We start from the raw sequence: 23,140 nt of genomic DNA on the forward strand, positions 1-23,140 counted from the left end.
TGGCTAAGGAAAATGCCAATGAGGTTTGCAGAAGAATTATATGGGGACTACACAAAGATGCTTGTTTAGAGAAGATCATAAGATGCTGTGCCACAGTGGGCACAAATGGTTATTATACCCAGACTATTAAGAACATGGGAAGATAGGGTCCCTCTTGGCAAGGGACTTCTAGAGAAACTTGTTGATGTTTTCAGTGCGGAAAATTAGGACATCTGAGAGCCCAGTGTAGATATAGAGATGGAATAAGAGGATAGGCAGAGAGAAAACCCAAAAAGCAACCGAGGTTTTCACAGGGCCTTGGAATATAGATTGACCGGAAATGAGAGGGGAACCCAGTTCCAAGATATCATACAAAAGACAGATGGGGCATGATGGCAGCTGAAGTCACACTGAGAGAGTCTGTAGAAGGTGAGGACTCTAATGTGATCAATCAGTCTAAAAGTAATCACATGGCAAAAAGGGATTCCATGATCAACTAAAAGAAAAGCAATCAGATGGCAGAAAGGCATTACAATTGGGAGGATAAAGGCTTTTTAAACCAACAGGGCAGAGTCCAGTGAAAACACCTTCAATATATTTAGAGAGAGAGATTTAGAAAGTGGTAAATAGAAGGGAATTAGATAGGTTAACTGCTTGGGAGAGAGGGCTTGCTTTTATTCCTACAGATAGAGAAGGAAACAGATGGGTGGTAACGAGCACCTGGAGAGAGACAGAAAAAGAAAAAGAAATCTGGAAACAAAGGAGGAAACCTTAGAACCAGATCTACAGGGATCCTTGGATTCCCTAACCCAAGATAAAATTGTTGCAGGACTTGAAAACCAGCAGGAATCGTTGGATTCCTTGAGATGAAAAACTATTGATGAGACTATTGCAGGACTTCAAAACTTGCAGGAATTATTGGATTCCTGGCACATGAACAAATGGATAATATATTTCTTTTAGACTATTTTTAGGGCTTATGGACAAGTATAAATTCTCATGTTGATTCATGTTATTTGTTACATCATTACTAGCCAGTCTTATATTGCTATGTGCTTATGTCATGTACAATAGCTCCCATATAGATGAATTTATGTATACCTGTTGCAAGTGAGCCCCTTTAGAAACCTGCTAATCTGATTTGATTTCCCATTTCCTTGGGTGGCTATTCTATTAAATTACCTCAATTTTTACTTTTTTCAAACAATTCTGCCTTCTTATCTTTACCAAACATTATTCCCCAATTGACACGATAATGACACAAATCTTTTTATCTTTTTTATTTTTGAGAAAGTCCATATTTCTTGCACAAAATATCTTGCAGTTTATCAACAATTCTTAACTTTTCCCCTTTTTCTGCTTTGTAACTGTATGGTGGGCATGAATTGTTTTTGCTTATTCTACATTCTGTTATACCTTCATTTAAGCTTTCTAGCTTTCCCAGAGACAGCTAGTTTAAAATCTGAAGTAGGAGTCAAACCCAGGCCCTCGAGTTTAAAAGTCTTGCATTGTACCAATAAATCAATCCACTTGTAGTCAATGTCTGCTGCACTGTGCTAAGAAGCCTTACACGTATTTCATTTAATTCATACAACCACCTGTCCTTTCCTCCATTTTTTAGTTAAGAAAACAGGAAAACAGGTGAATTGATTTTAGCAAGATGACACAGCTCATAAGGGTCTGAGACTGGATTTGAACCCAGGACCCTGCCCCCCCCCAGCAGAGGAGCAACCTCCAAACTTCCCATCAGCCCCACCACAGCTAACCTAACTCAATGCCCAGTACTCTACCCATTAAGTTACATGGCTGATAATCACAACAATGGTCGACTTCCAATGACATTAACATCTTGTATCAGTCTTCAGATCTAAAGAAGTTTATGGTCAAGGTAATGATTTAAGGTCCTGATTTAAGTGTTGAATAAATTTAGCCTCTCGGCAAAAGGTCTGAACTCTCATTCACGCAGGGTTGTGACCACACGTTGCTATCCGGTTTGCCCAACAATATCATTCTTCTTCCAAGATTCTATCATGGTCTCGAGTTCCTCACACCCAGTTAGATAAATGGCATATCTCAGAACAGAGGAGCTCGCTGGAACCATGATGCATCTCTTTCTATCTTCAGACAAGCTATAGAAATAAGAGCGCTCTGGTGACTGTAAATTTTGGAAATATTGCAAAAATTGAGTTGCCACAGGATAATAGGAAGAATCAAAACTTAAAATGCAAGGTTCCGTAATCTGATGATCATAAACCCTCTGATAATCCCTATGGAAAATCCCTCGGGCAAAATCCTGGAGTAGTTCGATATTGGGCTTCTGGAGCTTCTCTTCCCACTTTTGGATGACATCTGCTACAAGTCTGCTTTGTTCGGTTATCAGAGCTTCCCACTTCTTCTTTGCTTCCATTATTTCACATTCCAGTGTAGCCTCCACCTCCTTCAGCGTCTCATAGAGCTCCCTGAACGCCTCATCCATCTGCTCAACAATAAGCTCTTCATGCTGCGCCATGTCAGTTTCCTCCTTTGTACCCAGTAGGAGTTCTTCTATCACAAGACTTTCTTTCTTAAACATCCTCCAGTAGATCACTTTGTCACCAATGCTCTGCACAGCCCATGCCATCGTTTTCTTTTTCTCTTCCATTATTAGGTCTTCAGTATCTTCCATAAACTCTTGCAAAAGCTTAAAATATTTCAAGATATGCCTCCTACAAAGGAGAGCAGCCACTCCAATGGGCCAATGGATGTGGGTCTCGTGATCCTCTGATTTAGAACAGGTCACACACAGTAGGGTCTTGTTGGTATCACAGAAAAACTTCAGGTCTTCCCTGTGCGTCTCACAAACACCTTCTCCATCAGGGTGCATGACAATCTCATCCTGATGAATTCTCAGCTGGGAGAATTCCCAGCATACAGTGCAACAGGAAGATCCAAAACGTTTTTTCTGGAGACAAATCTTGCACACAGTATGTCCACATCCAAGAATGATTTGCTTAGAGCTCTCTAAGAGACACTCATAACAGAGAGTATTTCTCTCTTGTATCTCTTCAAAGTCATTTTCCCTCAGCCTTTCATCTCTTTGGAAATATCTGTCCCCCTGGAAAACATTTAGTGGAAGCATTTTCATTCAAAAAAGCACACAGCTGCTGCAATATTCTCTGCTCTAAATTACACTGTTCTCCAGGAGCAGGTTTCTTGGGGGCTTCTGGAGGCAGCCTTAGTCCCGGTGCTGAGTAATAATCACCTGGAATGCAGCCAACTGTTAAAAGTTCTTCTTCCAAAGTTGTCTCTTTGGTTTTCCTAGAGGCCTCTCTCTCTCGTTGCTTCCAAGAGCTCTCGTTGATAGTCTTTTGCCTCTACCAGCTTCAGCTTCAGCCTCTCGCTCTCTCTCCCAATCCCGGCTTCTCAATCTCCCAAAAGTGGCTAGTTGGCTTGCGGGAGCTCCTTATATATGATCTCTTAAAGGTGTGAACTCAAAGGTTGACTCCTCCTCTGAGAGTGGGATTGTGGGCTCCTGACTTGTGAAGCTCGCTGAGGTGTCAACTCTTAAAGGTGTGAACTCAAGGACATAAGCATTGTTTATACTGTCGATTCCAGTGAGTTAGCACCTTGTTTCAAGTTCTGGCTGACGTGTCAACTCTTAAAGGTGTGAACTCCAGAACATAAGCACTGTTTCTATCCATTCCAGTGAGTTAGCACCTTGTTTCACGTTCTGGCTGATGTGTCAACTCTTAAAGGTGTGAACTCAAGGACATAAGCACTGTTTCTATCCATTCCGGTGAGTTAGCACCTTGTTTCAAGTTCTGGCCCATCACAAATTGGGTTACTGATATAGTCAATTATGCTGATAGTTTTCCTAATATTGAACCAGCCCTGCATCCCTGGTATAAATCCTACTTGCTCATAGTGTATTACCCCGCAGGTAATTTTCTGTTATCTTTTTGCTAATATCTTATTTAAGATTTTAGCATCAATATTCATTAGGGAGATTAGTCTATCATATTCTTTCTCTGTTTTCAACCTACCTGGTTTAGGTATCAGTGCCATGTCTGTGTCGTAAAAGGAATTTGGTAGGACTCCTTCAATCCCTATTTTTTCAAATAGTTTATTGGAACATTGGAGTGAATTGTTCTTTAAATGTTTATATATTAATATAAAATAATATAATAATTAATTAATAATAAAAATATATAAAATTATATATTAATATAAAAAAGAACAAGAACACCACATTTTGGTGCCCTGAACATGGGACTGACAGGCCCCTCAGTGGATTTCAGTGGAACAGTTCTGATCCTGATCTCAGTGGAAAAGTCTCCTCAACCCAGAAATCAGGGTGAGTACAACAAAGAAATTTTGTCAAAAGAGTTAAAAGTAGAATTCCAGCTACGATGGGACAGAGGTTTAGAAGACAGCCTTCTGTTTCTGTTCAAGAAAAATGTTTAGAGAGCATTGTCAAAGTTATGAAAAGCCAAGGTTGGATTATAATTTTGCAGCAGACCACTGAAGTTTTAGAAACTGTAAAGCACATATGTCCTTGTTTCTCTATGGAAAAAGAATTGGATCTAGACTAGGGGAAATTAGTAGGAGAGGATCTTTGTCAATTCTACAATAAAAATGGACCTGACTCAATTCCCATAGACATACTTAATACATATAATTTAATACAACTGGCTTTAGAAAATTTTATAAGTGTTAAAAAAAAAAAAGGAAAAAGAAGAAAGAGCAAGAAGAGAAAGTGCCAACTAAACTAGGTGAAAAGCAGGAAGAATCAGATAAAAATGGAGCTAAGTATGATTCTGAGTGTGATACTTCACAGCAGGAGAAATTAGATCATTCCACATCTCATGACCCTCCCCCCTCAATTAACACTTCATGGGTGGAGGAAGAAGGGGAAGGGAGAGGGGCAAGAGCACAATCAGCATCTCCCGTGAAGCAGAATATGACAAGATTAGAAGAGGCATTAATTAAGGCAAAAAATGAAGGAGAAGATATATCTGATTTTATAAATGCATATCCTGTGATTGAAAAGCTTGACTCTTCAGGTCAAAATTTTGGAAATTTGGAAAAAATTAAAGATTTGAAAAAGGGTTGCACTCTTTATGGGGCTACATCCTCTTATGTTAAGCTGTTACTAGATAATTTGTCTTATGAAATCTGAACCCCGAATGATTGGAAATCCATAGCGAGGACATGCTTAGAACTGGGACAAAATTTGTTGTGGCTTTCGGAGTTTCATGAATTATGTAGGACTCAAGCCCAACGCAACAGGCAAACAGGAGCTATTGGACAAATCACTTTTGACCAACTACCTGGTGAAGGTCAGTATGCAGAGAGTTCAGAACAGATTTATTATCCCAGAACAGTGTATGAGCAAATTTCTAAGGCTGCAAAAAAAGCTTGCAATTCTCTCCCCGGACAGAAAGATTTCCATCTTTCTTTCACAAAAATAGAGCAAGATCCCAATGATCTTGTAAATTTGTAAATTTGGTGGGATGATTGCAAACAGTTGTAATAAGAACCATTAGAGAGAATGCTGCCCCAGAAATAATGACCAGACACCTGGCTAAGGAAAATGACAATGAGGTTTGCAAAAGAATTATTTGGGGACTAGACAGAGATGCTCCTTTAGAAGAGATCATAAGATGCTGTTCCACAGTGGGCACAAATGCTTATTATACCCAAACTATGATGAACATGGAAAGACAGGGTCCCTCTTGGCAAAGGAATTCTAGAGAAACTCGTCGATGCTTTCAGTGTGGAAAAGTTAGACATGTGAGAGCCCAATGTAGATACAGAGATAGAATGAGAAGACAGGGTGAGAGAATAAAACCCCAAACCCCATGTCCAGAATGCATCCAAGGCTTCCACTGGGCCTCAGACTGTAGATTGACCCAGAGAAATGAGAGGCAGGGCCCAGCTCCAAGGTATCAATCAAAAGAGAGGTGGGGAATGATAGCAACTGAGGTTACACCCAGAGAGTCTTTAGAAGGGCAGGACTCTGATGTGATCAATCAGCCTAAAAGTAGTCAGATAGCAGGAAGACATTCCAGGTGGGGAAAATACTGGCCTTTTAACCCAACAGGGCAGTATCCAATGCAAACACCTTCAATATATTTAGAGAGAGAGAGATTTAGAAAGTGGTAAATAGAAGGGAATTAGATAGGTAACTGCTTGGGAGAGAGGGCTTGCTTTTATTCCTACAGATAGAGAAGGAAACAGATGGGTGGTAACCAGCACCTGGAGAGAGACAGAAAAAGAAAAAAAAAATCTAGAAACAAAGGAGAAAACCTTAGAACCAGATCTGCAGGGATCATTGGATTCCCTAACCCAAGATAAAATTGTTGCAGGACTTGAAAACCAGCAGGAATCATTGGATTCCTTGAGATGAAAAACTATTGGTGAGACTATTGCAGGACTTCAAAACTTGCAGGAATTATTGGATTCCTGGCACATGAACAAATGGATAATATATTTCTTTTAGACTATTTTTAGGGCTTATGGACAAGTATAAATTCTCATGTTGATTCATGTTATTTGTTACATCACTACTAGCCAGTCTTATATTGCTATGTGCTTATGTCATTTATGTAATTATGTACAATAGCTCCCATATAGATGAATTTATGTATACCTGTTGCAAGTGAGCCCCTTTAGAAACCTGCTAATCTGATTTGATTTCCCATTTCCTTGGGTGGCTATTCTATTAAATTACCCCAATTTTTACTTTTTTCAAACAATTCTGCCTTCTTATCTTTACCAAACATTATTCCCCAATTGACACGATAATGACACAAATCTTTTTATCTTTTTTATTTTTGAGAAAGTCCATATTTCTTGCACAAAATATCTTGCAGTTTATCAACAATTCTTAACTTTTCCCCTTTTTCTGCTTTGTAACTGTATGGTGGGCATGAATTGTTTTTACTTATTCTACATTCTGTTATACCTTCATTTAAGCTTTCTAGCTTTCCCAGAGTCAGGACAGCTAGTTTAAAATCTGAAGTAGGAGTCAAAGCCAGGCCCTCGAGTTTAAAAGTCTTGCATTGTACCAATAAATCAATCCACTTGTAGTCAATGTCTGCTGTACTGTGCTAAGAAGCCTTACACGTATTTCATTTAATTCATACAACCACCTGTCCTTTCCTCCATTTTACAGTTAAGAAAACAGGAAAACAGGTGAATTGATTTTAGCAAGATGACACAGCTCATAAGGGTCTGAGACTGGATTTGAACCCAGGACCCTGTCCCCCCCCCAGCAGAGGAGCAACCCCCAAACTTCCCATCAGCCCCACCACAGCTAACCTAACTCAATGCCCAGTACTCTACCCATTAAGTTACATGGCTGATAATCACAACAATGGTCGACTTCTAATGACATTAACAACTTGTATCAGTCTTCAGATCTAAAGAAGTTTATGGTCAAGGTAATGATTTAAGGTCCTGATTTAAGTGTTGAATAAATTTAGCCTCTCGGCAAAAGGTCTGAACTCTCATTCACGCAGGGTTGTGACCACACGTTGCTATCCGGTTTGCCCAACAATATCATTCTTCTTCCAAGATTCTATCATGGTCTCGAGTTCCTCACACCCAGTTAGATAAATGGCATATCTCAGAACAGAGGAGCTCGCTGGAACCATGATGCATCTCTTTCTATCTTCAGACAAGCTATAGAAATAAGAGCGCTCTGGTGACTGTAAATTTTGGAAATATTGCAAAAATTGAGTTGCCACAGGATAATAGGAAGAATCAAAACTTAAAATGCAAGGTTCCGTAATCTGTTGATCATAAACCCTCTGATAATCCCTATGGAAAATCCCACGGGCAAAATCCTGGAGTAGTTCGATATTGGGCTTCTGGAGCTTCTCTTCCCACTTTTGGATGACATCTGCTACAAGTCTGCTTTGTTCGGTTATCAGAGCTTCCCACTTCTTCTTTGCTTCCATTATTTCACATTCCAGTGTAGCCTCCACCTCCTTCAGCGTCTCATAGAGCTCCCTGAACGCCTCGTTCATCTGCTCGACAATAAGTTCTTCATGCTGCGCCATGTCAGTTTCCTCCTTTGTACCCAGTAGGAATTCTTCTATCGCAAGACTTTCTTTCTTAAACATCCTCCAGTAGATCACTTTGTCGCCAATGCTCTGCACAGCCCATGCCATCGTTTTCTCTTTCTCTTCCATTATTAGGTCTTCAGTATGCTCCATAAACTCTTGCAAAAGCTTAAAATATTTCAAGATATGCCTCCTACAAAGGAGAGCAGCCACTCCAATGGGCCAATGGATGTGGGTCTCGTGATCCTCTGATTTAGAACAGGTCACACAAAGTAGGGTCTTGTTGGTATCACAGAAAAACTTCAGGTCTTCCCTGTGCGTCTCACAAACGCCTTCTCCATCAGGGTGCATGACAATCTCATCCTGATGAATTCTCAGCTGGGAGAATTCCCAGCATACAGTGCAACAGGAAGATCCAAAACGTTTTTTCTGGAGACAAATCTTGCACACAGTATGTCCACATCCAAGAATGATTTGCTTAGAGCTCTCTAAGAGACACTCATAACAGAGAGTATTTCTCTCTTGTATCTCTTCAAAGTCATTTTCCCTCAGCCTTTCATCTCTTTGGAAATATCTGTCCCCCTGGAAAACATTTAGTGGAAGCATTTTCGTTCAAAGAAAGAACACGGCTGCTGCAATATTCTCTGCTCTAAATTACACTGTTCTCCAGGAGCAGGTTTCTTGGGGGCTTCTGGAGGCAGCCTTAGTTCCGGTGCTGAGTAATAATCACCTGGAATGCAGCCAACTGTTAAAAGTTCTTCTTCCAAAGTTGTCTCTGGTTTTCTTAGAGGCCTCTCTCTCCTTGCTTCCAAGAGCTCTCGTTGATAGTCTTTTGCCTCTACCAGCTTCAGCTTCAGCCTCTCACTCTCTCTCCCAATCCCGGCTTCTCAATCTCCCAAAAGTGGCTAGTTGGCTTGCGGGAGCTCCTTATATATGATCTCTTAAAGGTGTGAACTCAAAGGTTGACTCCTCCTCTGAGAGTGGGATTGTGGGCTCCTGACTTGTGAAGCTGGCTGAGGTGTCAACTCTTAAAGGTGTGAACTCAAGGACATAAGCACGGTTTCTATCCATTCCAGTGAGTTAGCACCTTGTTTCAAGTTCTGGCCCATCACAAATTGGGTTACTGATATAGTCAATTATGCTGATAGTTTTCCTAATATTGAACCAGCCCTGCATTCCTGGTATAAATCCTACTTGCTCATAGTGTATTACCCCGCAGGTAATTTTCTGTTATCTTTTTGCTAATATCTTATTTAAGATTTTAGCATCAATAGTCATTAGGGAAATTAGTCTATCATATTCTTTCTCTGTTTTCAACCTACCTGGTTTAGGTATCAGTGCCATGTCTGTGTCGTAAAAGGAATTTGGTAGGACTCCTTCAATCCCTATTTTTTCAAATAGTTTATTAGAACACTGGAGTGAATTGTTCTTTAAATGTTTACATAGTAATATAAAATAATATAATAATTAATTGATAATAAAAATATATAAAATTATATATTAATATAAAAAAGAACAAGAACACCACATTTTAGTGCCCTGAACATGGGACTGACAGGCCCCTCAGTGGATTTCAGTGGAACAGTTCTGATCCTGATCTCAGTGGAAAAGTCTCCTCAACCCAGAAATTAGGGTGAGTATAACAAAGAAATTTTGTCAAAAGAGTTAAAAGTAGAATTCCAGCTACGATGGGACAGAGGTTTAGAAGACAGCCTTCTGTTTCTGTTCAAGAAAAATGTTTAGAGAGCATTGTCAAAGTTATGAAAAGCCAAGGTTGGATTATAATTTTGCAGCAGATCACTGAAATTTTAGAAACTGTAAAGCACATATGTCCTTGTTTCTCTATGGAAAAAGAATTGGATCTAGACGAGGGGAAATTAGTAGGAGAGGATCTTTGTCAATTCTACAATAAAAATGGACCTGACTCAATTCCCATAGACATACTTAATACATATAATTTAATACAACTGGCTTTAGAAAATTTTATAAGTGTTAAAAAAAAAAAAGGAAAAAGAAGAAAGAGCAAGAAGAGAAAGTGCCAACTAAACTAGGTGAAAAGCAAGAAGAATCAGATAAAAATGGAGCTAAGTATGATTCTGAGTGTGATACTTCACAGCAGGAGAAATTAGATCATTCCACATCTCATGACCCGCCCCCCTCAATTAACACTTCATGGGTGGAGGAAGAAGGGGAAGGGAGAGGGGCAAGAGCACAATCAGCATCTCCCGTGAAGCAGAATATGACAAGATTAGAAGAGGCATTAATTAAGGCAAAAAATGAAGGAGAAGATATATCTGATTTTATAAATGCATATCCTGTGATTGAAAAGCTTGACTCTTCAGGTCAAAATTTTGGAAATTTGGAAAAAATTAAAGATTTGAAAAAGGGTTGTACTCTTTATGGGGCTACATCCTCTTATGTTAAGCTGTTACTAGATAATTTGTCTTATGAAATCTGAACCCTGAATGATTGGAAATCCATAGCGAGGACATGCTTAGAACTGGGACAAAATTTGTTGTGGCTTTCGGAGTTTCATGATTTATGTAGGACTCAAGCCCAATGCAACAGCCACACAGGAGCTATTGGACAAATCACTTTTGACCAACTACCTGGTGAAGGTCAGTATGCAGAGAATTCAGAACAGAGTTATTATCCCAGAACAGCATATGAGCAAATTTCTAAGGCTGCAAAAAAAGCTTGCAATTCTCTCCCCGGACAGAAAGATTTCCATCTTTCTTTCACAAAAATAGAGCAAGGTCCCAGTGAATCTTTTGCAGATTTGGTGGGACGGTTGCAAACAGCTCTAATAAGAACCATTAGAGAGAATGCTGCCCCAGAAATAATGACCAGACACCTGGCTAAGCAAAATGATAATGAGGTTTGCAAAAGAATTATATGGGGACTAGACAGAGATGCTCCTTTAGAGGAGATCATAAGATGCTGTTCCACAGTGGGCACAAATGCTTATTATACCCAAACTATGATGAACATGGAAAGACAGGGTCCTTCTTGGCAAAGGAATTCTAGAGAAATTCATCGATGCTTTCAGTGTGGAAAAGTTAGACATGTGAGAGCCCAATGTAGATACAGAGATAGAATGAGAAGACAGGGTGAGAGAATAAAACCCCAAACCCCATGTCCAAAATGCATCCAAGGCTTCCACTGGGCCTCAGACTGTAGATTGACCCAGAGAAATGAGAGGCAGGGCCCAGCTCCAAGGTATCATACACAAGAGAGGTGGGGCATGATAGCAACTGAAGTTACACCCAGAGAGTCTTTAGAAGGGCAGGACTCTGATGTGATCAATCAGCCTAAAAGTAGTCAGATAGCAGGAAGACATTCCAGGTGGGGAAAATACTGGCCTTTTAACCCAACAGGGCAGTATCCAGTGCAAACACCTTCAATATATTTAGAGAGAGAGATTTAGAAAGTGGTATATAGAAGGGAATTAGATAGGTAACTGCTTGGGAGAGAGGGTTTGCTTTTATTCCTACAGATAGAGAAGGAAACAGATGGGTGGTAACCAGCACCTGGAGAGAGACAGAAAAAGAAAAAAAAATCTAGAAACAAAGGAGAAAACCTTAGAACCAGATCTGCAGGGATCATTGGATTCCCTAACCCAAGATAAAATTGTTGCAGGACTTGAAAACCAGCAGGAATCATTGGATTCCTTGAGATGAAAAACTATTGATGAGACTATTGCAGGACTTCAAAACTTGCAGGAATTATTGGATTCCTGGCACATGAACAAATGGATAATATATTTCTTTTAGACTATTTCTAGGGCTTATGGACAAGTATAAATTCTCATGTTGATTCATGTTATTTGTTACATCACTACTAGCCAGTCTTATATTGCTATGTGCTTATGTCATTTATGTAATTATGTACAATAGCTCCCATATAGATGAATTTATGTATACCTGTTGCAAGTGAGCCCCTTTAGAAACCTGCTAATCTGATTTGATTTCCCATTTCCTTGGATGGCTATTCTATTAAATTATCCCAATTTTTACTTTTTTCAAACAATTCTGCCTTCTTATCTTACCAAACATTATTCCCCAATTGACACGATAATGACACAAATCTTTTTATCTTTTTTATTTTTGAGAAAGTCTATGTCTCTTGTACAAAATATCTTGCAGTTTACCAACAATTCTTAACTTTTCCCCTTTTTCTGCTTTGTAACTGTATGGTGGGCATGAATTGTTTTTGCTTATTCTGCATTCTGTTATACCTTCATTTAAGCTTTCTAGCTTTCCCAGAGTCAGGACAGCTAGTTTAAAATCTGAAGTAGGAATCAAACCCAGGCCCTCGAGTATAAAAGTCTGCATTGTACCAATAAATCAATCCACTTGTAGTCAATGGCTGCTGCACTGTGCTAAGAAGCCTTACACGTATTTCATTTAATTCATACAGCCACCTGTCCTTTCCTCCATTTTACAGTTAAGAAAACAGGAAAACAGGTGACTTGATTTTAGCAAGATGACACAGCTCATAAGGGTCTGAGACTGGATTTGAACCCAGGACCCTGCCCCCCCCAGCAGAGGAGCAACCCCCAAACTTCCCATCAGCCCCACCACAGCTAACCTAACTCAATGCCCAGTACTCTACCCATTAAGTTACATGGCTGATAATCACAACAATGGTCGACTTCCAATGACATTAACATCTTGTATCAGTCTTCAGATCTAAAGAAGTTTATGGTCAAGGTAATGATTTAAGGTCCTGATTTAAGTGTTGAATAAATTTAGCCTCTAGGCAAAAGGTCTGAACTCTCATTCACGCAGGGTTGTGACCACAGGTTGTTGTCCGGTTTGCCCAACAATATCATTCTTCTTCCAAGATTCTATCATGGTCTCAAGTTCCTCACATCCAGTTAGATAAATGGCATATCTCTCTCCAGAGGAGCTCGCCGGAACCATGATGCATCTCTTTCTATCTTCAGACAAGCTGTAGAAATAAGAGCGCTCTGGTGACTTTAAATTTTGGAAATATTGCAAAAATTGAGTTGCCACAGGATAATAAGCAAAATCAAAACTTAAAATGCAAGGTTCCGTAATCTGTTGGTCATAAACCCTCTGATAATCCCTATGGAAAATCCCATGGACAAAATCCTGGAGTAGTTCGATATTGGGTTTCTGGAGCTTCTCTTCCCACTTTTGGATGACATCTGCTACAAGTCTGCTTTGTTCGGTTATCAGAGCTTCCCACTTCTTCTTTGCTTCCATTACTTCACCCTCCAGTGTGGCCTCCATCTCCTTCAGCGTCTGATAGAGCTCCCTGAATGCCTCATCCATCTGCTCGACAATAAGTTCTTCATGCTGCGCCATGTCAGTTTCCTCCTTCGCACCCAGTAGGTGTTCTTGTATCGTAAGACTTTCTTTCTCAAACATCCTCCAGTAGATCACTTTGTCGCCAGTGCTCTGAACAGCCCATGCCGTTGTTTTCTCTTTCTCTTCCATTATTAGGTCTTCAGTATCTTCCATACACTCTTGCAAAAGTTTAAAATATTTCAAGATATACCTCCTACAATGGAGAGCAGCCACTCCAATGGGCCAATGGATGTGGGTCTCGTGATCCTCTGATTTAGAACAGGTCACACAAAGTAGGGTCTTGTTGGTATCACAGAAAAACTTCAGGTCTTCCCTGTGCGTCTCACAAACACCTTCTCCGTCAGGGTGCATGACAATCTCATCCTGATGAATTCTCAGCTGGGAGAATTCCCAGCATACAGTGCAACAGGAAGATCCAAAACGTTTTTTCTGGAGACAAATCTTGCACACAGTATGTCCACATTCAAGAATGATTTGCTTAGAGCCCTCTAAGAGACACTCATAACAGAGAGTATTTCTCTCTTGTATCTCTTCAAAGTCATTTTCTCTCAGCCTTTCATCTCTTTGGAAATATCTGTCCCCCTGGAAAACATTTAGTGGAAGCATTTTTGTTCAAAAAAGCACACGGCTGCTGCAATATTCTCTGCTCTAAATTACACTGTTCTCCAGGAGCAGGTTTCTTGGGGGCTTCTGGAGGCAGCCTTAGTTCCGGTGCTGAGTAATAATCACCTGGAATGCAGCAGCTGTTAAAAGTTCTTCTTCCAAAGTTGTCTCTTTGGTTTTCCTAGAGGCCTCTCTCTCTCTTTGCTTCCAAGAGCTCTCGTTGATAGTCTTTTGCCTCTACCAGCTTCAGCTTCAGCCTCTCGCTCTCTCTCCCAATCACGGCTTCTCAATCTCCCAAAAGTGGCTAGTTGGCTTGCGGGAGCTCCTTATATATGATCTCTTAAAGGTGTGAACTCAAAGGTTGACTCCTCCTTTGAGAGTGGGATTGTGGGCTCCTGACTTGTGAAGCTCGCTGACGTGTCAACTCTTAAAGGTGTGAACTCAAGGACATAAGCACTGTTTCTGTCTATTCCAGTGAGTTAGCACCTTGTTTCATGCCCTGGCTAATGTGCTAACTCTTAAAGGTGTGAACTCAAGGACATAAGCACTGTTTCTATCCATTCCAGTGAGTTAGCACCTTGTTTCAAGTTCTGGCTCATCACAAATTGGGTTACTGATATAGTCAATTATGCTAATAGTTTTCCTAATATTGAACCAGCCCTGCATCCCTGGTATAAATCCTACTTGCTCATAGTGTATTATCCCGCGGATGATTTTCGGTTATCTTTTTGCTAATATCTTATTTAAGGTTTTAGCATCAATAGTCATTAGGGAAATTAGTCTATCATTTTCTTTCTCTGTTTTCAACCTACCTGTTTTAGGTATCAGTGCCATGTCTGTGTCGTAAAAGGAGTTTGGTAGGACTCCTTCAATCCCTATCTTTTCAAATAGTTTGTAGAGCATTGGAGTTAATTGTTCGTTAAATGTTTGGTGGAATTCACATGTAAATCCATGTGGTCCTGAGGATTTTTTCTTAGGGAGTTGACTAATAGCTTGTTCCATTTCTTTTTCTGAGATGGGGCTGTTTAACCAATTTACTTCTTCCTCTGTTATTCTGGGCAAGCTATATTTTTCAAGGTATTCTTCCATTTCATTTAAGTTATCGAATTTATTGGCATAAAGTTAGGCAAAGTAATTCCTAATTATTCCTCTAATTTCCTCTTCATTAGTGGCGAGTTCTCCCTTTTCATTTTTAAGACTAACAATTTGATTTTTCCCTTTTCTTTTTTTCATCAGATTTCTTAAGGGTTTCTCTATTTTGCTGGTTTTTTTCATAGAACCAACTCTTAGTTTTATTAATTCAAGAGTTTTTTTTTTTTTACTTTCAATTTTATTAATCTCTCCTTTTACTTTTAGAATTTCAAGTTTAGTGTTTGACTGGGAGTTTTTAATTTGTTCCTTTTCTAGCATTTTTAATTGCAAGCCCAATTCATTGATTTCTTCTTATTTTATGCAAGTAGGCCTCTAGAGATATAAATTTTCCCCTTATTACCACTTTGGCTGCATTGCACACATTTTGGTATGACATCTCATTATTGTCATTTTCTTGGGTGAAGTTATTATGTCTATGATTTGCTGTTTCACCCAATCATTCTTTGGGATGAGATTATTTAGTTTCCCATTATTTTTGGTCTATTTTCCCCTGGCTTTTTATTGAATGTAATTTTCATTGCATCGTGGTCTGAAAAGCATGCATTTACTATCTCTGCCTTACTGCATTTGAATTTGAGGTTTTTAGGTCCTAATATATGGTCAATTTTTATAGAGGTTCCATGAACTGCTGAGAAGAAAGTGTACTCCTTTCTGTCTCCATTCAGCTTTTTTCTCCAAAGAGCTATCCTATCTAACTTTTCTAGTATTTTATTTACCTCGTTGACTTCTTATTTATTTTGTGGTTTGATTTATCTAATTCTGAGAGTGCAAGGTTGAGGTCTCCCTGTGTGCCTGGCATATAATAGGTGTTTAATGATAAATGCTTCTTGACTCGACACATGATATTCCCAAACCTGGCATGGCCCCTGGGCACATAGTAGGTGTTTAATGATAAATGCTTCTTGACTGAACACATGATATCCCCAAGCTCAGCACAGTGCCTGGCACTTAGTAGGCGTTTAATGATAAATGTTTATTGACTGGACACATGATATTCCCAAGCCTGGCACAGCACCTGGCACACAGTATGTGTTAATGATAAATACTTCTTGACTGGACACATGATATTCCCAAACCTGACATGGCACCTGGGCACATAGTAGGTGTTTAATGATAAATGCTTCTTGACTGAACACATGATATCCCCAAGCTCAGCACAGTGCCTGGCACTTAGTAGGTGTTTAATGATAAATGTTTATTGACTGGACACATGATATTCCCAAGCCTGGAACAGTGCCTGGCATAGTAGGGTGCTTAATAACAAATGCTTCTTGATTGGACACATGATATTCCCAAGCCTGAAACAGGACCTGGCACATAGTAAGTGCTTAATAACAAACGCTCCTTGACTGGACACAGGATATCCCCAAGCCTGACACAGTGCCTGGCACATCCACAGTAGGCACTTATGTTGACCAGGTGACTGGCTCTGTCATTTTTGCCAGAGTTTTGTCCAGATGTGGACTGGACAGAAGAGCTTCAGAGCTATCCTGGGATTCTGAAAATGCAGGAACTGGGCAGGGAGGGAGGGCAGCAAGGAGGGGAAGCAGAGGAGAGAAATCCTGAGATTCTATAAAATGCAGGAACTGGGCAGGGAGGGAGGGCAGCGAGGAGGGGAAGTGAAGGAGAGAAAGCAGGGCTTTCATTCGACGCCACAAGCAGGGAAGGAGGAAGTGATGAAAGGAAAGGAAGCTGGGACTGGTTTGGGGGGAAGGTCAGAGCACCAGAAGCTGGGGGTGGCCAGGGGTCTCTCACACTTGGTATGGGCTGCGCAGCTGCTGGAGGTTCTCTCAACCCTGAGATCCTGGGATCATGAGGGCTCCAAGAAGGGAGGGAAAGGGAGAAGAGCCAGGCAGCCCCAGAGGTCACATGGAGAGAAGAGTGGGAGCCAGACAGGGCCACCACCTCCTGCCCGTCCGAGGCTCCCCGGCTGCACGCTCTTCCTCGAGGACCCTCTCCTGGAAGATCAGGCTCGCAAACCACTTGGCTGGACCCTCACCCATCCCTCCCAGAATAGCAGCCGTGGTCTCTTAAACTCCATGTTGTCCCAAAAGTCCAAGGGAAGAGTGTTTGAGACAGGAGGAGCTTCCCAGCTTTGGGGGTCCTGGGGCACCGGATCCCCTCCCGCCCATTCCTCGAGCTGGAGGCAGCTCCCACTGCCTGGATGAGCCGGGGCTGAGCGGCAGAGGAATGGGATGGAGGCGGAGAAAGACTTGGGGGCCCGGGGCCCTGCTCCCAGGGCGCCTCCAGAGGCAGGCTAGCTGAAGGGTTTCACCAGCTTCATGGCAGCATAGTTCTGGAGAGAGAAAAGGGCAAGAAACAGATGATGTCGGGGAGCCTCAGCCTCAGCTGGAACAGGTCCCTGCAAGCACCACATGACAAGGCTGGACCAGAAGCCTCTGGGACTCCCTGTAGAACCAGGACCCACAAGAGCATCCCTGGAAACACAGGGTTCTGGAGCATCATGGGAGTGAAGGGGAAGTGAGATGGTCCTGAAAGTGGTTCTGGAGGTTGTTCCCAAACAGAGGGGGGGGGCACCCTCTCAGCTCCCTCCAAGAATGGGGAATCTGCATTTCAGAACAACCCCTACAGTCCATCAGCTTCTAATTACAGTTAGAGCTGGAACAGATCCATTTCACAGTGGAGGAAACGGGACAGTGAGTGTCTGAGGCAGGATTGGAACTCGGGTCTCCTCTGGGCCTAATAGTTCTAGCTGTGTTTGATATACAAGGATTGCACCTTCTAGCTAAAAGTTTTTTAGTAGAATCTCTGGGGTTCTCTAAGTATACCATCATATCAACTGCAAAGAGCGATAGTTTGGTTTCCTCATTGCCTACTCTAATTCCTTTAATCTCGTTCTCTACTCTTATTGCTGAGGCTAGTGTTTCTACTACAATATTGAATGATAATGGTGATAGTGGACAACCTTATTTCACTCCTGATCTTACTGAGAATGGTTCCAGTTTATCCCCATTACATATGATGCTTGCTGATGGTTTTAAATAGATGCTACTGACTATTTTAAGGAAAAGTTCATTTATTCCTATCCACTCAAGTGTTTTTATTAGGAATGGATGTTGAATTTTATCAAATGCTTTTTCTGCATCTATTGAAATGATCATATGATTTTTGTTAATTTGTGTTATGGGCCAGAACTTGAAACAAGGTGCTCACTCACTGGAATTGATAGAAACAATGCTTATGTACTTAGTTCACACCTTTAAGAGTTTATACATTAGTTTACACATTAGCGGTTTCCTAATCTTGAACCAGCCCTGCATTCCTGGTATAAGTCCTACTTGCTCATGGTGTATTATCCCGGGGATGATTTTCGGTTATCTTTTTGCTAATATCTTATTTAAGATTTTAGCAGCAATAGTCATTAGGGAGATTGGTCTATCATTTTCTTTCTGTTTTCAACCTACCTGTTTTAGGTATCAATACTATGCCTGTGTCATAAAAGGAATTTGGCAGGACTCCTTCATTCTCTATTTTTTCTAATAGTTTATAGAGCATTGGAGTTAATTGTTCTTTAAATGTTTGATAGAATTCACATGTAGATCCATCTGGTGCTGAGGATTTTTTCTTAGGGAGTTGACTAATAGCTTGTTCCATTTCTTTTTCTGAGATGGGGCTGTTTAACCAATTTACTTCTTCCTCTGTTATTCTGGGCAAGCTATATTTTTCAAGGTATTCTTCCATTTCATTTAAGTTATCGAATTTATTGGCATAAAGTTAGGCAAAGTAATTCCTAATTATTCCTCTGATTTCCTCTTCATTAGTGGCGAGTTCTCCCTTTTCATTTTTAAGACTAACAATTTGATTTTTCTCTTTCCTTTTTTTATCAGATTTACTAAGGGTTTATCTATTTTTGTTGGTTTTTTCATAGAATCAACTCTTAGTTTTATTAATTCAATAGGTTTTTTTACTTTCAATTTTATTAATCTCTCCTTTTATTTTTAGAATTTCAAGTTTAGTGTTTGACTGGGGGTTTTTAATTTGTTCATTTTCTACATTTTAAGCTGCAAGGCCAATTCATTTACCTTCTCTTTCTCTATTTTAGGCAAGTAGGCCTCTAGAGATATAACATTTCTTCTTATTACCGCTTTGGATGCATCTCACACATTTCTGTAGGACGTCTCATTATTGGCCTTTTCTTGGGTGAAATTATTAATTATGTCTGTTATTTGCTGTTTCACCCAATCATTCTTTAGGATGAGATTATTTAGTTTCCTATTATTTTTGGTCTATTTTCCCCTAGTTTTTTATTGAATGTAATTTTCATTGCATCATGGTCTGAAAAGGATGCATTTTCTATTTCTGCCTTACTACATTTGAACTGGAGGTTTTTAGGTCCTAATATATGGTCAATTTTTGTATAGGTTCCATGGACTGCTGAGAAGAAAGTGTACTCCTTTTTTGTCTCCATTCAGTTTTCTCCAAAGATCTATCATATCTAACTTTTCTAGTGTTCTATTTACCTCTTTGACTTCTTTCTTATTTATTTTATGGTTTGATTTATCTAATTCAGAGAGTGCAAGGTTGAGATCTCCCACTATTATAGTTTTGCTGTCTATTTCTTCTTGCTAGTTCTCTTAATTTCTCTATTAAGAATTTAGATGCTACATCACTTGGAACTGCACCTTCTATCTACGGTTCCGCTCCTGCTGCCCCCTCACCACCTTCACCTCCTTGCCCCCCAGCAGAGGAGCAACCCCCAAACTTCCCATCAGCCCCACCACAGCTAACCCACCATTCTATTTCCAAAGCCTCTTCCTTCAGGAAGTCTTCCTTGATTGACCCTGTAATATTTGGTGCTCACAGCACAGATCTTAATTCCTCTTTATTAATTTTTGGGCATGTTTCTGCTTCCTAGGTCTTTTAGAAACATGTCTCAAGCCTTCCATATTAAGGCAAGAGCTGCCCAGGACAGAGACTACATCTCCCCTTCCCAGCAAGAGTCCCTTAAGGTTAGGGGCTCTTTTTTCCTCTCTCCCTGTGGATCCTCTCCATCCAGTCTGCCCACAATGAGAGACAGTTCAGGGCAGAACCGTGAAAGCTCAGCCATCCCCACTCTCCGCCCCAGGAGCTGGAAAGGAAAAGGCGTCCCTTCAGCTCCATCCCTGGAAATCCAGAGGGCTTGGCTTCAAAGACTGGGGGTGGGAGGAGGTCCAGGGGAGAAGGGGGGACCTAAGACTCCCTGGATGGGAGCCCCCTGTCCTGGGGCCGGCCCCAGAGAAAGCGATCCCAAATGCTAATGCCCCTGAATAGCCCAGGCCTGCCAGCCTGGCCAATATTCCCCTGCTCCGTCCCTCCCCCGACCCGGCGCTGGGGGACTCTAATTGGGACAGGATGTTCTCTGAGCCCGTCCCGGGGAAAGCCAGCTCTGGATCAAACCCGGCCCCCAGCCCCTTAGCCAAGCTTCCCCCCCTCCACCTCTCCCCACCATGGCTCCTCCCCAGGACTGAGAGGAAGGGGGAAGGGGGGTACAAATGATGGGTGGAATCCAACCAGACTGCCTGGAGCTGTCGATTTTCCCCAGCCCGTTCTCTTCAGAGTGAGGTTTCCCAACTGGGCCAGGGCCTGGACTGGCTGGAGCCAGTGAGGAAAAGTCCAGAGGGGCGAGGGGGGGAAAGCCCCTGAAGTTGAGATCTGGGTTCAAATTCTGATCCTGCCAACAACCTGCTGCTCCATGATGGCTCTCACAAGCCCCTTCTCCTCTCTGGGTCCCAGGAAATGTGCTGACAAATGAGAGACTTGAATTCTAACCTCAAAAGCCCATTTTGGCTCTGAAACTTCCCTATCCCCGGTGCCTGGACTCCCACAAGACTCGTAGGGTATTATGGAGAAGGGCACCAGGCCTCTCATCCTGTCCTGATTAACTCTACCTGACTCAACCAGGGGCTCCCAAAAAGCAGAGTTACATCTTTCCCCTCACCCACAGGAGGCTCCTCAAAGGCTGGGTCTCCCCACTCTAAGCAGGGGCCCCCAGGGGGCAGGGACTATAGCTCCTCTATCACACCCTGTCTGCCCCAGCCTCTCTCCTTTGACTCCCTCCTCCAACCCCTGCCAGCTCAGGGCTCTTTCCTTCCTTTCCCCATCCCACTCAGGATGAAGGAGGCTCTGATTATAGCGGTTCATGTCCCCCCTCCCTCCCGGGCTCCTCCCTCAACTTCCCTGCCCCCCACCAAGCTCCTTACCGGGAAAGCATAAATGAAGATTCCAAGGAAAAGGAGCAGGATGAAGAGGATGATGAAGAGGATAATGAAGCACCTGAACCTCCGCCAGATGATGTATCTCATTGTTTTATAAGGGGACGTGAACCAGAGGAAGGATGTGTCTGGCCGCCTGTAACACAAAGGGTGAGTCAAACAGCTGCCCCCAGAGAAGCCCAGGGCCGGGCCGAGGGGGGGCTGGGGAGGGGAGGAGGGGCTGGATCCCAGAAACAGGAGAGAAAGCCCAGGCCTTTCTGTGGGGTCTCTTCCTATTAGACAGTGAGCTTCCTGAGGGCGGGCGCTATTTGCACCTACCCCCAACACTCAGCAAGGAGCCAGGCTCCAAGTCGGTGACTAATCAATACTTGTCAGCTGGCCCAAAATCAGTGATGAATCAATACTTGTTGGCTGGCTATGGGTGGAGCCAGCATGCTGCAGTGGGGAGTGATAGATCTGGAATCAAGGGACCTGGGTTCAAATGCTGCTTCTGATGCTTACTTTCTATAGGAGCTAGGGCAAGTCATTCTGCTGTGGGATTCACTTTCCCCATTTGTAGAAGGAGGGGACTTCTGAGCCTTGAATTCTCTAATGTCTTCCCTCTCACTCACAAGAGGCTCCTGAAGGGCGGAGTCTCCCCAATCTAAGCAGGGACATCCCAGGCTGTTCTCCCCAGAGCTCTCCGCAATGGGGAAGCAGAGAGAGGGACCTGGTAGCCCAATGGGCGGGCCAGCAAGGTGCTCAGTCCCAGCCAGAGAAATGAGAGGCATCAGGGGCTTTCAGCTTTGTGATGATCAAAGGGTAAAGCTCAGGGTTCCAGTCACAATTTCCACCCCTGACCAATAACTGTATGACCTTGGTAAGGCACTGAATTTCTCTGGCTTCTCCTCTGTAAAATGGGTTTCTTAGACCTAGTCTGGTACCTACTGCCCACTTCCCTCAGGGCCTAGTATGGTTTTTCTCTGGCCCTCATCAATTCCTGCCCTTTTCCTGACCATCCAAAAAGATGTTCTGGCCCAAAACTACCCAGGCACCCCAACAATAGGTACACAAAGGAGCTGAGATTTAAGTGCAGATAAATCTCTTACTTTGGATCCTCCAGCTTGGGGTTCATGTTGGGTTCATCACGGCCCATCCCAGCAGGCCGTTCTTCATGTTCTGACTCGGAAACAATTTCCAAAGTCATTTCCAACTTGCCCTGTAGAAACAAGAGGGATCTGGTTGGGGTTGGGAAGGCACCTGTTTGACCACATAAGGAGAGAGTAGGGAGCGAGTTGATCCGAGGAAACATGGTGAGGGACTAGCTGGGAAGCAGAACAGTCCCATGAAAAGAGAGCTGGGTTTGAGTCTCATCTCCACCACCACCAGTCATGAGATCTCAGATGAATCACTTGAGAAGATTAAACCTTCTGGCCCCAATAATCCGAGTCTTCATGACTCTTCCAAGAAGGCTAAATTGTCAGGTAAAGGCGAAAAGGTCTTTTAACCATCAAGTGTTGGAGACAGAGGAGACCTCAGAACACAAAACATCCTAACCCAAAACTACTACAGAACGAAGAACATGGAAGAGACAGAATCTCCAAACAGAGAATTCCAGAGCTGGGAGAGCCAACTATAACATGTTAGAATTGGAGAAACTCTGCCCCCTGCCCTGGACTTCCAGGTCACGTAGAACGTCAGAGACCTGGAAGGGAGCTTTGAGACCCTTTTAAAGGGCAATGGAGCAAAAAAACAGAAGAGGTGTTTCAGGTCACCCAGGTGAGGGATTAAGGGTTATCACCAGATTTTAAACAGCAAGACTTAAACCCTG

General features: G+C 42.1%; 1 protein-coding gene and 2 long non-coding RNA genes across 23 annotated transcripts in view; 1 reads left to right on the top strand and 2 right to left on the bottom strand.

Annotated features, from left to right (window-relative positions):
- Nucleotides 1-1,244: 1,244 nt before the first annotated feature.
- Nucleotides 1,245-7,333, bottom strand: LOC127547396 (uncharacterized). The gene is made up of 2 exons (XR_007950170.1): nt 6,926-7,333; nt 1,245-1,395 (listed from the first exon to the last, which is right to left on the bottom strand). It is a non-coding gene; the product is annotated as an uncharacterized LOC127547396 (long non-coding RNA).
- On the top strand, nt 3,355-16,546 carry LOC127547395 (uncharacterized). Its single transcript, XR_007950169.1, has 2 exons — nt 3,355-3,528; nt 14,400-16,546. It is a non-coding gene; the product is annotated as an uncharacterized LOC127547395 (long non-coding RNA).
- The window catches only part of DYSF (dysferlin), a 225,227-nt gene continuing 218,379 nt past the window's right edge, over nt 16,293-23,140 (bottom strand). For all 21 annotated transcript variants that reach the window (XM_051974284.1, XM_051974291.1, XM_051974304.1 and 18 more), the window contains 3 exons: nt 22,419-22,528; nt 21,319-21,466; nt 16,293-17,414 (listed from right to left, as the gene is read on the bottom strand). In XM_051974284.1, coding sequence (XP_051830244.1) covers nt 17,376-17,414; nt 21,319-21,466; nt 22,419-22,528 — 297 coding nt within the window. In that variant the 3' untranslated portion in view covers nt 16,293-17,375. The remainder of the gene's footprint in view (nt 17,415-21,318; nt 21,467-22,418; nt 22,529-23,140) is intronic.

The sequence above is a fragment of the Antechinus flavipes genome, chromosome 2 (assembly GCF_016432865.1).
Source record: "Antechinus flavipes isolate AdamAnt ecotype Samford, QLD, Australia chromosome 2, AdamAnt_v2, whole genome shotgun sequence".
Lineage (NCBI taxonomy): Eukaryota > Metazoa > Chordata > Mammalia > Dasyuromorphia > Dasyuridae > Antechinus > Antechinus flavipes.